This window comes from Eschscholzia californica, unplaced genomic scaffold (assembly GCF_041429995.1).
Source record: "Eschscholzia californica isolate CP2 unplaced genomic scaffold, dmEscCali1.0.p SCAF_3, whole genome shotgun sequence".
NCBI classification, from domain to species: domain Eukaryota; kingdom Viridiplantae; phylum Streptophyta; class Magnoliopsida; order Ranunculales; family Papaveraceae; genus Eschscholzia; species Eschscholzia californica.
The window spans coordinates 59,992,830-60,010,408 of record NW_028238420.1 but is presented as its reverse complement, the minus strand read 5'-3'; the positions used below and the strand labels follow the sequence as shown (position 1 = coordinate 60,010,408).

Here is a 17,579-nt window from a genome sequence, read left to right as displayed (position 1 = left end):
ATATACACGGATTAGTTACTTGATTATATAAACCATGAGTTTTATAACTGTGAGCAATGCCACTGTGTCAATTTCTTTGTTGATTCTTATGTAAGCTGATTGCGTATGACAAACACATTGTCCCAGTGAGAACAAACCTTCTCTCTCTCTAGAACTGTTCTAGAGAGAGAGAGAAGAACTGTTGTAGAGAGAGAGAAAAAAAAAATTTAGAGAGAGAGAGAGGAGAGAGAATATTTTTTTTTTTTTTTTATATTTGAAGGTCGCCGGCCGGAAAACTAGCCGGCCGACGACTTTCACCGGAGAAGATGATGAGGTGTCGAGAAGATGAAGTGGCAGAGAGAGGTGATGAGATGGTGGAGCCTTTTTTATGGCATCTTCTAAAATTAGAAGCCCCTTAGCAATAAAAATAAACATAAAAAGTCAATCTTATTTGACTAGTTTTAAGAAAAGTCTTTATTCCCCGGAGAATTTTCTTTATTCCCCAAAGCCGCGGCCTTTGAAAAACGATCTTATGCTCTTCTGAAATTGGGCCCATATTAGATCTTTTTTTTAGTTTGTTGAGTAGCCAATAGGATCTAAAAGTAGGAATCTAACATGACCCATGTTATATAACTTATATTTATAATAGAAAAAAATCTAAGGTTGTTTGTGCCAATAGGAAGATTGTATTTGCATGGTGTTGAATTTTGTGATAGTTGACTTAGAGAAAGTTAATAAGTCAACTATTTGACTTTGTACCAAATGTCAAGCTCTTAAAAATTTCCAATTGGATGAGCATGTTCATTAGTTGAGAAAAATTTTCATTTTAGTAATAGCTATGTTTTGACATTTGCTTAGTACTTGATTTCAATTTATCTAATGGTTTTTAAAACATATCGATGAAGAATTGTCCGAACAGAGATGTTGTTCCCATGTCACCAATTTTTGAGTTGTCGAATGGTTATCGTGAATCAAGAGCTTAGTTAGATGTCTAATAATATCATTTTTATTTGGTACTACGGTGATTTAAAATAAGTTGACGAATTAAAAGATTATGTAGAAAAATCAATATTGCTTCGGCTTTGAGAGGTATATTTCATGGTATGATGGCTATAGGGGGCTAATTTTGACTAAGTGTTCATTTAAAGGCCAAGCGTGTTGGCTTAACATATGTCACCCAATAATATGATCGTGCGTGTTACAATGGAAAAAAATCGCATGTCAACGTGATTGAATAGTTGGATCATTAAAATGAAAAACTAAGATCACTAATCCTTTAGGTAGACTATGTCGCCCTGCGATCTGGTGTTTACTTTAGTAATTTGACATTTTACAAGATATGATGAACTGTGATCTTAATCTTTTGTTAGACTTCGTCGTCTCCTGATCTGGATTATTTCCTTTAGTAATGTGACCGTAGTAAATATATTTATAAAATGATCGCTATCATCTTAGAAAAACAAAAAAGCATATGCTTTAAGATGCATTTATGTTTAGAATTTGAACAAAATCTAGGTTTGATAAGAACTTAGAAATAGAATAAAAGTTTTTTGTGGGAGATAAGCTTAAAAAAAATTAAGAACGAACATATGACTTTATTTCTCTGCCAGAGAATTTGTTTTTCTTGAATTATTTATTGTGATGACACTGATTTATTAATTAGATGTCATCCTTACAATGTAACCTTGGCGATGGAATTATAAAGTTTTCTTGTCCTTGGACTTTTAGGACGCCATTGTTGGCGAAAGGTTCAAAACCGTCTCAAATAACTTGTATGGACATTTTTACTTTTTAGGGACATTTTAGTCTGTCCCTCATGAAAATGTTTTTTGTAGTGTTTGCAAAACAAATTTCTTTGGGTATTTGGGGCGCCCTTATAAATCGAGCTCCTGGATCCGTCCCTGATTAGAATCATGAAAACAGTGTGAAGATAAGTTTTTTTGAAAAAAAAAAAGTGATGTAGGAATGAATTTTCCAAAGAACTTAAGACTTGATCATACTTTCATAGATTGTTATGTACTTACAAAAGTAAAAGCTTAAAGAAAAGCACAAAAGGCAGCCATTTTTCAACAACATTTCCCTTTTCAAGTTGTACTATTTGAAAACAAAATGGTTAGAATCAAGTTTAAACAACAGCTTATATGAAACCATAAGATCCTGCTCAAAAATTTCAACACATTATTACTTTCTTTAAATTTGGTCTATAAAAATCTCCAAATCTTTGACCCACATCATGAAAACAAACCCCCAAGATTTTGTGATTGGAATTAATTTAGGAAACAACTTACTCCATAAGTCAGTCTAGTGCCATGACCCAAGGCAGAGGATTGATTTTTTTACCTAGGTTATTACATCATTTCTTTTGTCTTTTTATTTTTCAAATTTTAAGACTTCAAGTTCAATTTGGATTTTCCATATTCCTTTATAACTTAGATATTCCTTTATAACTTAGATAAACTTATGCGTGTTATTAACAAATTCACATAGTTTATGTTTGATTAAGTTGTCCTCATTTGTGACAACCAAATAGTCATTGATATCATCCTACTTCTTTAGTTCTTTATACTCAAATCTCAAATCTCAAAATACAAGATTTTATCAACAAAAACTACATGATACTATCCAAATACATCGAGACGTGCTAAGTTTATGCATATACAAATAGATCAACCCTCAACACCCTCAAGTAAAGTGAGATTATAATGCTGATTAGCTTAGACCGTGGCGCAACTCGGACCGTCCCGTTTTCTCTAGCACTTGTATATGATTTGGGGAAAATTATCCCCCTCCATCATGTTATGATTTGGATGAAATTGACCCCACGGATGGCTTTGGTATATCCCAAAGGACCCAAACCAAAGTGAAGTAAAAGTGAAGGTACAATAATAATTGTACTTGTTCATTCTGAATCAAAATAATCTAGGTACAAAAAAGGAGTAATATATATATTTGAACAGAATCTAAGGACAAGAGAATGTTATTAGTGGGTTGACGGGAGACATGGGGCCTGATGATGATCGAACGGATGCAAGTTTCCAATATGGGTCTACATGATAGGGTTAGGGTCTCCCAATGGTACTGTCTATCATAGTTGTGACAACTTGAGGAAGCAAAAACTAACAAATCTTCTTGGGATTTGCACACAAGAGAATTTAAACTCACTTTCTTCCTCACATATATATTATGCTTGTAACGAATAAAGTGTGAAATGTGAATTTTGATGAATTCCTCCACCACCATTTTTCATAAACTTCACCACCATTTTTCATAAACTTAAATGTCGAACGAACTTTTTCACCTCAGCGAGGAAGTTGTTCGAAAGTGGTTAGAGGTTAGAGGATAGAGAGTAGATATTTTAAGAGACAGAATAAAAAATAGATAAGATTTCATATCGAGGAGAGGCGCATTCCCTTTTGCTAGTCACAAAATTTTCTTGTGAGAAAAAGAGTAAAAGCCTAGCTACATGTGTCCGGCTTATTAATAAAAATAGAAATTGAAAGAAAATGTAGTGTTAACATTTTGCTAGTCACAAACTCATCTTTAAGAAGTAAGTTTATTGAGTTGGTCATATTTAGGGACTCAAAATAAAAGTATATTTGTTATTTACTTCTCCATTTCAACAAACATATTTTTCGTGTACATGAGATCTTCTATAGGAGACCTCATGTGAATTGTTTTACATATTTTGTTTTATTGCGGACAGACCTATCTTGATGTTATAAGTTGATTTTAAGCAGTATAATTTTAGGAGCAACATGTGGTGAATAACTAAATATTGATTTGCCCTCCCTACTTTTTTGAACATGATCTTCTTCGGTGGAAAAGTAGGGCTCCACCTGTGTCCACCTTTTGAATCTTATTAAATCCTTCACACGTGAGAGAGATTCTAGATTCACATTAAAAAAAGCTACAAGTCTACTAAGTCACGAGTGGTTTTACCTGTAACACTTTGTTTTTCTTTTTTTAGAAGTCATATGTTAGAAAGCAATTAGGGTTTCATATGTAAACGTTGAACTACTTGGAAAGAAAAAATGTAAAAGCAAAAAAAAGTTACTTTTGCAAATGACTTTTTCGATTTTTCGAATCAAATGTTAGCTTGCTTATATTTTCTCAAGGAAAACAAAATCATTTTCCCATAGTATTGATATGCAAAACATTTTCTTCAAATACTGCATCAAATGATATATATTGCATCAAATGTAGCACAATCACCCATAATACATCTTTACTCAAACTAAATTCACACCCTTGGAGTCTATACGTGAGTGTTGTGCGAGTGTCCGCTTTTGGGCCTAGTCAGTTAGACTTAGGGGTTGTAACGTGTAACGTTATACATTGGCACGCGGGTAGGGGCCGGTTGGGACCCGATCTAGCACTGCCCGTCATTGTATTTGTACCCCTAAATAGATCGATATAGGTTATTTTAAATATTTATTTGAATCTAAATCGTTTAAATCTAATACTTATTCCAACATTAAAAGTCAAAATTTTAAGATGTAACTAGTTGAATTGAAGTGAGAACAGGTTTGATTCCAAGTGATTATCTGATTTCCCGTATTCAAATAAACCACCATTTGGTGCGAAAAGAATGGAAGAAATGATTTATTGATGAGGATTTTGTTTTGAGTCAACATTTAAAACAAAATCAACTTTCCACACTCAGCTAACCCTCAAATCTCTATTTTCCATAAATAAAAAAGCAATATCTTTTATTTGTCTGTTCTTTCCTATGTTAGCTTCATCTTTTGGTAGGTGGGATTATGACAATCGTGCATCTTTTGAAATCCAATAAGGTGTGGATCCATTTCAACAAAAAAAACATGGAGATTTAATTCCTCAAGTTGTCCTTTACACTCTTGAATCCTTTGGTAGCCGAAGTGGTAGATAATGTTGACAAAATCTCCAAACTCCTGAGATCCCAAATTCGATTCACAGAAGATGAGAATTTCATAGTTTACTGAACTTGGATTATTAAGTAAAAATAATGTTTTTTTTGAATTGAAGTAAAAATAATGTTACGGTGGGCGAAATCTTCATCAATAATCTCTGAAGTTGTTTTCTTTATATATGTGGTATATAGTGAAGATATATGAGATCACTGTTGGTCTATATATTGGAAACAATGTACTGACAATTACTGATCTCACGATGACATTCTTGAAATAACGTGGCCTCTTTTTTTCCGATGAAATAACGTGTCCTCTTGATATATCATATATCTATATTTAGCTTATTAACTATCACTATATCGTTTTAGAAATCTAACTTGAGTTTTGCATTGGAGAAGATTTTCAGTAAGAATTCTATGTCAAACTCATAGTTTATAAGAATAATAGTTACGGTGGAGATGCTCTTATGTTATCTAACCACTTAAAATAACAAGTGGTTTCAGATGCGATTTCAGATGCACACGTTTTATTATCGGGTTCAAGTACATATCGCTCGAGATATCAGGTGACTGACTCGCCTCAAGACACACCTCAAGATGTACGCCTCGAACGTTTTATAAAACATTGCGAATAGAAACCGTGTGATGGCTTGGATATACAAAGATTGGAAGATTTCTATTTTGACACATAGGAATGAGAATAATCTTGAGTTCTTGACATACATGGCTAATGGATTTTTTTTATCTCCAGTTTTGCGTTGGAGATGCTTTAAAAACACTAGGATTTCTATGTACTAAACACTTCACTTTATATTATGGTAATAAAATACGGAGTATAAAAATGGGAAGTTTTAAAGGCGCCGCTGTAAGTGTTATGGTGTCTCCTTTACTCACAAACTGTCCCTCAAACGAGGCTTACAACGGCTTTAAAACTCCGAACTTTAGGACACCCAATGAAGTGCACCGAGTGCTGTAGCTAATGGAGTAGCCTAGAAGCTTGAACTTTAGGACACCCAATGAAGTGCACCGAGTGCTGTAGCTAATGGAGTAGCCTAGAAGCTTGTGTACAAGCTCGTAATGAGGGACGTGCTACAAAAATTATGTTATACTTATACATAATTGATGTCATTTTCCTTTCATGAAAATAGTTTACGCACATCGAGATGTATGCCTCGAGGAGCCATCTCATCCAGTGAGAGCAAACCGCGTTGAGAAACAAGTTTTTTTCTCAATTGATATTTATCACGATCCCTAAATTGATAGGCAAGATGTCCATCTAGGAATACATTACTATTCATGTATATGCATCAAAACCACTACTTTAATGCATCGGCAGAAGTTTCAGTAGAGATCCATTATCTTTCAGCAAAACATAATGTGTTCATCATCAACATGACGAGAGAGTAGCGAACAAGTAGGTGAAACAACTTCAGAGTATCTCATTAAGAAGCATATATCAGTTGATTATACTTACAATCTGAAATATTATTTGATAGCAAGAAGCTTGTTCAGCCAATAAAAATTTCGTTCTTCATGATGTTTTCGACTTCACTGGCGAAGGAAGCAACTGCATGCCATATAAAAAATTATATTAAACTTTGTCATGAAAAACATCAAACATTAATTGATTCCTTTTGAGAATAATCGAAAATGAATCAGAAATAAGAGAGAAGAGGGAACCTGGTAACAGGAGATGAGTGAGCTGATAAATCCGAAGCCTCCAGTTACACGGGGAGTAACTTTCTTAGGTGCTAATTGAAGCAACCCAACTGCTACAACTATATCGATGGATGATTTTACAAGAGCTAGTGTTCTAGCATTTGATTGTTTGAGCTTGTTGTTGTATTGCTCATTCTGAATCCACAAATATAAAAGAGAACAATTTTTAGATTGAAATAAGGAAAAAATTGAAGCAAATGAAGCGAAAAAATTCTTATTTGACGTCCAAATTGTAACATACTCCACATTTCTCGCTATTCTTTAGTTCCTTCTCGATCTTCTTGATTGATGCTGACAATCTTCCAATTTCAGCAAGCTTGAAAAAAATAAGTGAAAGATGAGAAAAATTGCACGATGAGTATATGGATTATTCATGTCTAGACTCTAGACCTTGGAAATAACTAGCAATCTATTGAACTTGTATGTTGGGCTTGGAAATAAGGAACGAACCTCGACCAAGCTGGTGCAAACTGAGGAACCCATCCAACAGAAAAGAGATATTCGTCCTAGTAGCTCTGCTCGCTCCTTGTTCTACAATACCAGGAATCAGGATAAGTTTTCGACTTTCTAATTTTCTTATCGAATAAGTATAAGTAATACGGAACTCAAAGCTACAACCTTGTAGATGCCGGATCTTCCAAGCCAGACAATTTGATCAAGGAACAAGAAAGTAGATAACAATGCATTTTTCGACTGCAAATAACATCAAATTATGTAAGGTGGAAAGCTGAAACTGTAAGAACTTTATAAAGTGCACTTATCCTAATTCTGAAGGAACCAAATAACATCAAATTTATGTAAGGGTAACTTAAAATAGGTAGCAAACTCGTACCTTTCCAAGCACCACGATGGGCAGAGGAGTTCCTTGAGGAACTGGACTAATAAGGCCATGCAAGTCATTGACAAACTGCAAGTAAAGAAGTGAAAAGAAAAGTGAGCAAATAAGCAAGTGACACAAAAGTAGGCTACCCATGATTCTCTTTTCCCTTTTCTGGAAAACAAAATTCAAATCAAACTGTGATTTTTTTAGGTTAATTCTTAGAAGCGAGGATGATTAATTAGTTTACAAAGTGGAACAACAACAGACGACGACACAACTAGGAATGGGTTTAAAAGTTAATTTTTAATGGATTACTATTTAGTCATGAGTTAAAAAGTACAAACCTTGAAAAGACGAAATACTTTTCGAGCCAAGCTAGTAGATTTGTCAACATTTTGTGCCGTACCAGGTTCTCCATTACTCAAGAATTTTGAACCATATTGTATTGCCCTGCATATCTTATCTCTAGCTTCAGCTTTGTTCAAGTACAAAACCACAAGAGCGAGTTCCGCTCTAGTTGCATCTAAGGTACTCATTTTCTAAGCTGAGCACACCTGCTCACTGTAATACTACTCATTTCAGTCATAACAGCCATAAGACACTAACCAGTTACAGTGTCTTGGGTAATGTATAATCACAAATAAAATACAGGGGAAGCCATAAGAATAAAAAACAATACCACACAAAGAGAAGAAAGTTATTCTTACAAGTTCAACTAAGAAATCCCCTTGACAATTTCAAATATGCAAACCGAAAAAAAAAAAAAACTAAAAGACCTTTGCCTCCTTCAGTTGACACACCCAGCCTCTTCTATCCATGCTTAGAACTTTTTCATATAATTTATCTACGAGTAGTCTAACAGACTTAGACACATAATTAGTAGATAAGAGATACTACCATACGGGATAAATTAAGAACATGCTATCTTAAATTACTTGTAAAATTTCAAGATTTTTATAATCTTTCCAATTGTTAAATTTGTGGCCATCCAACTCAAAACCAATTGGCTATGAGTCGAGAGGACCTATATGCATAATGCATTATATTCTTGGTTGCTAGTTACCCCTTCTCCCATGTGGGACTATTCTCACACCAATGAAACGCTTGTCCACACATCGGAGTAAATTTCATAGAAAAGCGATGGTTTTATTGTTCAACTAGTTACGTTAATAAGCTGATATTTATAACAAATGGAATGAAATTTTGAAAGATGGTACTAGCCTACTAGGTGATACATACCTAAATGTCAACAACCATAGCAACAAAGAAGGATAGCAACTTTCCGCCGGTTGGCACTTAAATATGGTATGGTGTGATTTACGAACCGAGGAAAGGCGAAGGTTCACCGTCTTTTGACCATATGAAAATTATTATGGTAAGTAAATTACATAATTCCATCTGAATCTTAAAAATCATAATCAAGAGATAACTATTCAACTCAATAATAAGTGTCTAGCTCAAGCTGAATCATATACAGAACTCCATAAACATAAATCAAGTTCTGAAAATCACAGAGGAAAGAACTTGTTCAAAAAATTCATTAACAACTTCATGATATTTTAAGGAAAACATCATAATTCAAGTAGAATTAATATAAAAAAGTAAAGTGAACTACAATTGTCAGCTTAATCACAGAAGTTCATAATCACAAAACCAATCTCTTTACTGAAACCAACATAAGCCCTAAAAAATATCAAGAAAATAATCACTTGGAATTTAAACAAAGTATCATTAATTAAAATCAAATCCATATTATAAGGTTAAAGATGAACTCATTTCATCCTTTATAAACGTAATCAGTTCAATATTAGAAGGAAAATTATTCAAATGAATACACTGTTGAACACATCGAACCCTAAAATCATACCTGAAAGAGCTAGAAACTGAGTGAGAGTGAGAAAAAAGGGCGAAAACTTAGGGTTAGAAAAGATCTATACGAAAGAAGAATCGATAGAATTGGAGATGAATATTTAATAGTAGTTCGTAGAATTCATAGAAAAATGTGCCATTCTCTTGAAACACCACACCACACCACACCTCCTCCTCCTCTTCTTTCTTTCTTTCTCTCTCTAAAAACTACCAATGGCGTCGTTAGCTCAATTTTGCGGTCACCCTTGACAACAAAAATAAAACAGAACTAATCTGTATGGTGAGAATATTTTGTTATTTCTCGAGTCAACGTCTTTGATGGCACTGACTCTCAGGGCCCCAAAATATCAATGAGATACGATTAGTCTAGTGATCGGATGGTTGTGTTAATTTAAGACTGTGGTTGTGGTTGCACCTGATAATGGGAGTATATGTCCGATAAGTAATGCTGATGGTTATCTGATGACACATGGTGACAGCCTATGGGCTGATTATAATTCATAACAATGATAATCATCTGCCCATTTTTAGTTTGAGTAATTCCATAAATAGGTAAAGACATTGTGATCTTGAGTGCAATGGTTATCTTCTTTTCTGTCTCGAGCCCGAAAAGTAACCGTCCGGAGACTGGTTGGAGATTGTTGGCCAACAGCTTAGAAAAGAAAAAAAAAAAAAACTTCTTCTTCTTCCAAAAATCAAGGATCCATACCAGAGACATTGTTCTCGCTTAACTTCTTTCACTTGCTCCATAATAATAAAAGATTTTTTTTTGTAGTGATGGTAAGTTACTAAACCCGTTTAAGCTGCATAGATCTTTCATTGTGATCACTCATTCTCTTGGTATGCTCCTTCTATATGAACCAATAATTTCAGCCAGGTAGCATGGCCTTGAGATAGCCTTTGGAAGCTAGAATCATCTCCGAAAGTTAATCGTTCTTCAAAGTTAAGGTCTTGGATGAATACTTTTAGGGTGTGGGAATATTTTATTCGACTCTAGGACTATATAGGAGAAATTCTATTCATCCTACAATTTTGGTCTCTCTCCCAGCCCTCCGCTGATGTGGCGACATATCAATTTGGTCCCTCTCCCACTCCTCCGTCGATGTGGCGAAATATCACTTGAGTGTGGAGCAATTGGAAGGATGAATAGAAATTCTCCTATTGATTACCGTTACAGAAAAAAGATATTCAAAAGTAGTAGAGATTGGACAAAGAGAAAAGCTTGGTAGGCATTCATTCATTTAAGTAGATTACATTTACTTGGATTCCTAATTAGATTCATCAAGAAAATGAAACAAAAGCTTAATAAAACAAGGAAAATACACAAAAAAAGATAAGACTACTAGAAGTAGATGGACATCTTGTTACTCTTTCTCCATCTAGTAGTGTCTGTACTATTTTCTACTAAACAGACTTCTCAATTTTCCTCTCTCTAACCTCTCAAGCAACTTCTTTGCACCATTAACTTCCATTTCTGAAAGTTTCTTCAAATACCCAATAGCTCCATAAGAAATCATCAACTTCTTACATTTCTGGCTAGAAGATAGATACCCAAGACAAGATACAGCATATTTTTTCGCCGTATTTAAAGGACTTGGATCAAGCAATTGAACTAAACTCGGCACACTTTTTTCATCCTTTTTCACTTCTCTGCAGTTCTGAGAAAGGGTTATCAGACTTGACAATGCTTGAGAAGCAACTTCTCTTGCTCCATTAGATTTCGCTTCCAGCATTTTCACAAGTAATGGGATACATCCAACTTCACCTAACATTTTCTTCATCTCAACTGAACTACAAATTTTGCAAATAGCAGACGAAGCGGCAACTTGAGCACCCAAAGATCCAGATTTAAGAACATGAACTAATCGAGGAAGAAATCCTATCGAAATTAGAAGTTCAGACGATATAGAGCTAACAAGGTTTCTCAAAGCTCCCATGGCTGATTCTTGAGGTAGAGGACCATCAAGATAGTTTAAAAGACTTCTAATTCCTCCTTCGGATATGACACATCTTCTAAGATTTTCATTACTAGAAGTAAGATTTTGTAAACATTCAGCTGCATATTCTTTCGATCCTAATAACAAACCCGAATCCAAAATATCGATCATTACCTTGATAACTCCTTCATCTGCAAGAATTTGTCGAACTTCAGGTACTGCCGAGAGATTTTTCAAAGTACCCGCTGCTGTTGCCTGTGAAACCGATTCGCCAAATCGACAAATTTCAATTAGAGGTCGAATTCCACCATGACCCACGATCGAGCGAGCAGTTTCAGGACACATTGAGAGTCTATGAAGTGAAATTGTTGCTTTTTCTTTACCCACCGAGCTTCCATTTTCAATCAACCTTATTAATGGAGGAAGAACATTTTCAGATACAAGTGAATTCTCACAACTTCCGGATTCAGCAAGCGAACAAATCACAGTCACAGTTTTTTCTCGAATTTTCGGAGATGTTGCAGTGAGTAATTGAACTAAAGCTGAAATATTACTTCTTCCAAGAACAGCTAAAACATTCTTCTCATCTTCTTTCATAACTTCAACCAAGTTATCTAGTGCTTTATGTTTATCTTCCAAATGCCCAATTTGAAGTCGAGCAAGTAATTCTCGAATACTCGATTGAATCACAGGTTCTGATTCAGGTTCAGATGAAGATGAAGAAGATGACGAAGAAGATGATGAAGATGAGGGTAAAGTAGCATCACCAAGAACACCTGTTTTAATTAACAATCCACAATCTCTTAAATTCAAATCCAACTTAGCCGATAATGAATCAAGATCACTTTGCATCTGAAGTTTTCCTGTATATTTCTCTTCTAGACATTGATCTGCTAATTGAATTGTTTCTTCTAATGTTCTTAATAGTGTCTGTAATTGTTCTTTGCAAAGTATGTTCTTGGAGAAGAAAGGGTGACTAGATAAAACTGATAGAGAAGTTGGTAATTGATCCAATTTTGATATTATCATTCTCCATCTACCTGAAAATCCTTTTGATTCTTTTGCTTTTCTAATTGCCTTGGGAATTAGGTCTTGAGCAGATAATAAACATTCTTCTGCAGTTTGGGTATCCATCATCAAGATCACTTTTTTAGAATCTTCCACCATGATTTTTGATATGAGTAATTGACATCTAGATCAGAAGAGCTGCAAATAGTAGATTATATCAATCAATATGGAAAAATAGAACCCAAATGAGAATGAGAAAAGTAGAACTTTGTATTAAAAACTAAAAAGCAAGGAGTAGTTGTAAACAGTGCTTATATCAAATCAATTAAAAATTGAGAGGATCAGAGAGAGAGAGAGAGAGAGAAAGTAGGGCAAGTAGTTTGATTCTAGAAAGCTGTAAGTCACTAGAATTTGTTTGGTGAAAGCAACAAGAGAACCAACACAATCAAAATAGTACTACTAAACTAGAAGTCCTTTACAAAGTCATTGATGAATGGAAACTCAAGAGAGAAATATTAAGAAAGAACAAGAAATTAATGGTTATCAAGATATTTCAGTTCCTAGATAGCAAGAAGAAAAATCAACATATTAAAAGTGCTAAAATACCCTTAATCATATACTAATGTACCACAAAATCTATAGTTGGTGTTTGGGTAATTCAGAAGAAGATTTCTTTTTTTCCATCTTCTCCTTCTTAGAGAAGAGTTCAATTATGAGTTCTTATGGGATATTCTAAAGCAAATTTGGCTCATATATAGGCCTTTTAGATCTTCAAAAGGGTTCAAAAGAGATGACACAGGATGATAGAGAGAGAGACTTTGCTTAGAAGAGATGATAGCAGTGTTTCTTCAAGTTTGAATGGAGTGTACTAAAAAATTTCCCAACTTCACTGCAAAAATTGAGTAAAAGGTAATATAGACCCCTTTTGTTTTCCTCCTAATTATCCTCAATCTCACTGAAATACCAGCAAAAAAAAAAAAGTAACAAATGAAAAAAAAAAATCTAGATCACTTTGAATCTCTCTTCTCAAGCAACCCACAAGAGTAGTCCTTTTCCTTTTTCCTACCTCCATGAAAGCTTGATCTTTAACTTACCCTAAATAAAATAGACTGCTTCAAAGCAAACAAAATCCTTTATTCTAGAGAGAGAGAGACAGAGAGAGAGAGACAGAGAGAGAGAGACAGAGAGAGAGAGAGAGAGAGAGAGAGAATCCTCATAGTTCCTATAAAGAGAACCTAAAAAAGGGAAAACAGGGCAAAGAGAAATAGCTTGATATGGATGAAATTACTGACCTTTAACACAACCCAGAATCCAGAGATTCGATTTGTTTACAGAAATGAAACCAAATAGCTTGATCTTCAACTCTCTTCAGCCACAAAGGTAAAATCTTTTCTGCTTCTTTTGAACCTGAAAACTGAAATAAAATGTCTCAGAAGGAAAACCCAAGAAGGTAGAAGAGGAACTATCAACGGTCGAAAATTTGAATACACACCACACCCGGAGAGAAAAGTAATCCAAGTTTACCAAAATAAGACAAATTCAAATCAAAAGATGTAAATCCCTGAATTAAACCCAACCAGAGAAACCCAATTTCTAATTCAAATATACAATAGAAAAAAAAAAACCCACCTTTTGACCCTCTTCCTTCTTTTCTCCTCTTCTACCAGGGAACAACAGACCTCAAACTGACACTGTCACTGAAATTTTCTCTCTCTAGATTTTATTGCGGAAGGAGAGAGAAAGGAGAGAGACGGCTACTGGAATTCAAAACTTTAAATCTCGTCATTATGAATAATCTAATGGATGTGATTTGATTGTGACAGTATATCTGACCGTTTTGGATTGGGTTAAAATTTGAAGTTATTTTTTCGAAAAATTTATGTTACCGAGGAATTTAAGTACGAATATTAGTGCCACGTAGGCAAATGACGACAGGTGAATAGGACTTTCTGGATAATTTGTTACCGTTGATGAAATGACAAGTGTTTTCGATTGTCAGGTTTTTTGCCGGCGTCCGGAGTAATCGCTTTTGACAGAACTGGACATGATTTACGTAATTAATTACCAAATAACCAAAAGGGTTTTAAAATTCGAAATTGGGTTGGGATTTGGAAATTGAGGTTGGAGAGGGAACTCGGCAAGTGATCTAGGCTCAAGTGTTTCAGTGGTAACTGGTAAGTTGGTTTGATCCTTTGATGGGTCCAGAGATTCTATCTAGTGGGATGTTCTGATTTTTTTTTTTTAACTATGTCAAATCCCGTTTGGCTAATGGTTTAGTAATTTGTGTTTCATTACATAGCCTCGTTTGCACCTATTTTGCTATGCTTGTTTTATTTTTGAAATGCATTTCGACAATCATTACATGAATTTATATATAAACTCTATAACATCATAGACAAAGATGTCTTAAATTTTCAATTCTAAATAAATGTTTCTTGTATCCACATTTTTCGAATTATTATTTTTTCTCACTTGGAGAGGTAATTCAAAAAGAAAATCAAAGAGAGAAATAAAAGAAATTGAAGAGAAATGGAGATTAAGATGAAGATGAAGATCTATGAGTCAAGCAATGAAGGCCAATGGTACTGCATGTATCATTCACTTCTCGGACCCGAGACTCTGGAAGAATCTTTTCCATTATTCGGTTATGTATGGAAAGATCAAAATAAATGACTTTTTCGAGTTTAGCAAAATGGCGGGGGTTAATTTAAAGTACTACATTTTGTTTATGGAGAATCATAGAGTGAGGCTCTATGATAATGTTAGTTAGATAAACAAAACAACATCATAAGATGCATGGCCGTTCTTAGTGGTGGAGTGATTTGTCTGGTTAATTCCGTTAACAAACAAAATTTCAGCCCGCTAACTAACTATGCGGATGCTACTTTCACGGGGTCTATGAGAGAAGTTTAATATGCGCAAAACCTTTTTAGAAAACTAGATTACAATTATAAACCACCACTACTTTTTGTTGTTGAAAGATTATTTTATTTTTGTTGAAAGGTTGTTGAGAGGTTGTTGAAAGATTATAAACGATTATAAACCACTACTCAAAAAAAAGAACTCATAGGGATGAGGAATCCACGCACAAGGCCAATTAGTCTAAACAGCCATAGGTGACTTCAAGAATTTTGTAATTTTCAAACCAAATTCCCAGTGGTCTTTAGGGTGGGAAATTAAGCAGTCCAAGTCGACAACCAGAAGCCATTGGTATTCTTGTCTTTTGAGAGGATATAAACTATCATTGTGTTTAGAAACTATGAGTTGTTCGATTGTATACGTAAATTTTGTTTTTCAATTAAGCGAAATGTTAGTCAGCTTTGACCATCAAGAAGTCAGCATGGATCTGACGAAGTCCTGCCACCTGAGCTAAAAAATTGCAGGTCGCCATGAGTTTTCTAGGCGCTTTAAATCCTGTTTTAGCTCAGAGACAAGCCAAAAGAAGCAACCAGGTCAGCCAGTGGTTAAGCCAGGATTTTTTCGATGTTGGGGCACATTTAAGTCATCACAAATAACAAATTCATATGATATAAGAAAATGTCTTTTATTGTTTTTATAGAAAAAAATTTCGTTGACCGAAATATTGAAACACATTAAAAATAATATTAACAAACACCAATAATAAGCCTACATAGATATAAAAATTATTATTTCAAAATTAATGACCAATTAAAATTATTTTGAACGCCGATCTATAAGATACTACTAATCACCAAAATATTTTGCAGCTTATAGAGAAAAAGCTGAAAAGGGTTGTGAATGGATTGAAAATGTTACGATACCTCAATTTAATTTAACTAAGATGAACATAAAAGAAAAATCATATACCTAGCTATTTTATTTTGACGTCACCACTAAGAAAAAAGATTAGATTGTATCTTCATATTCATAAAAATATTCGATCGTATCTTCGTAAAAAGAAATATAACTACCAAAATATATAATTTTTGTATCCTTATTTGTTTACTTTTTCTTGTTTGAAAGCTTGTTTGTTTTCTATTCCAATTGAAATTTAAATGTAACTTGGTAAAATTACGGTGGAGTGGAAAATTAGTAACTGAAATTAAAACAACTAGAATGTTCTCTTTTAATGGTTAGGATGGGGTAGTTGGGTTTGTAGGCAGTTGGTACATTAATGTATGGTCATACATCAAAAGTGGTCGTTTGAGTTTCCAAACTTTTTACTTTTAGTGGGCTTATGCTCTTTGAGTTAATGGGTTTGGCACATTAAAGAACTAATTTAAACATGGACACACTAAAGGCACCTATTTAAAACGAAAGGAATTTACATTTGGGATTGTGGGGCACATGCCCCCACGGGCCCTATGTGGGCCCGCCCCTGAGGTTAGTCTTGCCAAAAGCTTTGCTCCGAGTCTTTAAACAGAAAGAGGTATGTAGAAATCAACTCGACACCTTGAGTTCCGTATTAAAAATAAAGTAAGTTACAATTATAAATTAACCACGACTTAAATAAAATAACTCATAGGGACGGGGAATCGACATTTAGGCAGTCTAACACCCATTGGTGACTTCGAATACTTTTAAGCTTTCAAACTGAAGTTTACTTACGAATGGTCTGGTTATGATAGTAATCACGATATCTCTATGTCTTGTTCAAATTAAGAGAGAGTCTCGGTTTGAAGTGGATAATCTTGCTTTCGCTGATTTTTAGAGAGATAAACTAAAAGAAAATGCTGAATAATTCGTATTCCTTTTTTCGGATTAACCGAGATAGAAAAAATTAAAAGAAAATTAGAGGATGAGAAGAAGAATTTTTGTAGTCAAGGCGAGAATAAATTTCTTTCCTTAAGACATTTTACACCCCTGTAACAGTATCAACAGTTGAGATGTATGCCTTCGGGATACAACAACTAACCTTTTTCAGAAGTTTGATGGTAGTTTTATATTTTGAAAGCGGGTGAACCTTCAAAAACAATATGAGCTCTTTTACTGATGCGACTGAATCTTTTGGACACTTACGCAATCTTCTAGACACTTGAATGTTTATTAATTCACTCAGATACTTCTTTCTTCAGAATTCTAGACACACTAGAATATTTATAAAATCAAAATTATATTCCAGACACACTTGGAATACTGAATATAGAAAAGAATAGAAGAAGAGAATGAATATAATGATTTTTGGAATGAATCTGAATTGTTTATATAGGGATTGAATAGGCACTTCATTAGGGACAAATCTTTCGGTCTTTCGGGACATATCCCTTGGTTTTGGGACACAATGCTTGAGAAAGAGTTAGTTACATAACTGATCTTGTCGGTTGGCTTCTGGATCGTTAGATTTAGTTCAATCTCGCGGAGTGAATGTCAATCCTTGGATGTATACCAAATGGTGCCC

General features: G+C 34.3%; 2 protein-coding genes across 7 annotated transcripts; both read right to left on the bottom strand.

Moving 5' to 3' along the window:
- Nucleotides 1-6,142: 6,142 nt before the first annotated feature.
- Nucleotides 6,143-9,608, bottom strand: PEX11C (peroxin 11c). The gene is made up of 8 exons (XM_086665683.1): nt 9,274-9,608; nt 7,751-7,967; nt 7,419-7,493; nt 7,205-7,279; nt 7,037-7,117; nt 6,828-6,902; nt 6,548-6,721; nt 6,143-6,434 (listed from the first exon to the last, which is right to left on the bottom strand). Exons 2-8 carry the CDS (start codon nt 7,940-7,942, stop codon nt 6,399-6,401), a joined length of 708 nt encoding a protein of 235 aa, XP_086521809.1. The 5' UTR covers nt 7,943-7,967; nt 9,274-9,608; the 3' UTR covers nt 6,143-6,398.
- An 871-nt stretch (nt 9,609-10,479) lies between these two features.
- LOC147552647 (uncharacterized) lies at nt 10,480-14,196 on the bottom strand. 6 transcript variants are annotated; one of them, XM_086665679.1, is made up of 3 exons: nt 13,850-14,196; nt 13,513-13,627; nt 10,480-12,418 (listed from the first exon to the last, which is right to left on the bottom strand). In XM_086665679.1, the coding sequence occupies exon 3, from the start codon at nt 12,377-12,379 to the stop codon at nt 10,670-10,672; it is 1,710 nt and encodes a 569-aa protein (XP_086521805.1). In that variant the 5' UTR covers nt 12,380-12,418; nt 13,513-13,627; nt 13,850-14,196; the 3' UTR covers nt 10,480-10,669. The 6 variants fall into 6 exon arrangements, with proteins under 6 accessions (XP_086521805.1, XP_086521803.1, XP_086521804.1 ...); XM_086665677.1 differs by having other exon boundaries at nt 13,513-13,634; nt 13,850-14,140; XM_086665678.1 differs by having other exon boundaries at nt 13,513-13,634; nt 13,713-13,850.
- Between the last annotated feature and the right edge of the window lie 3,383 nt (nt 14,197-17,579).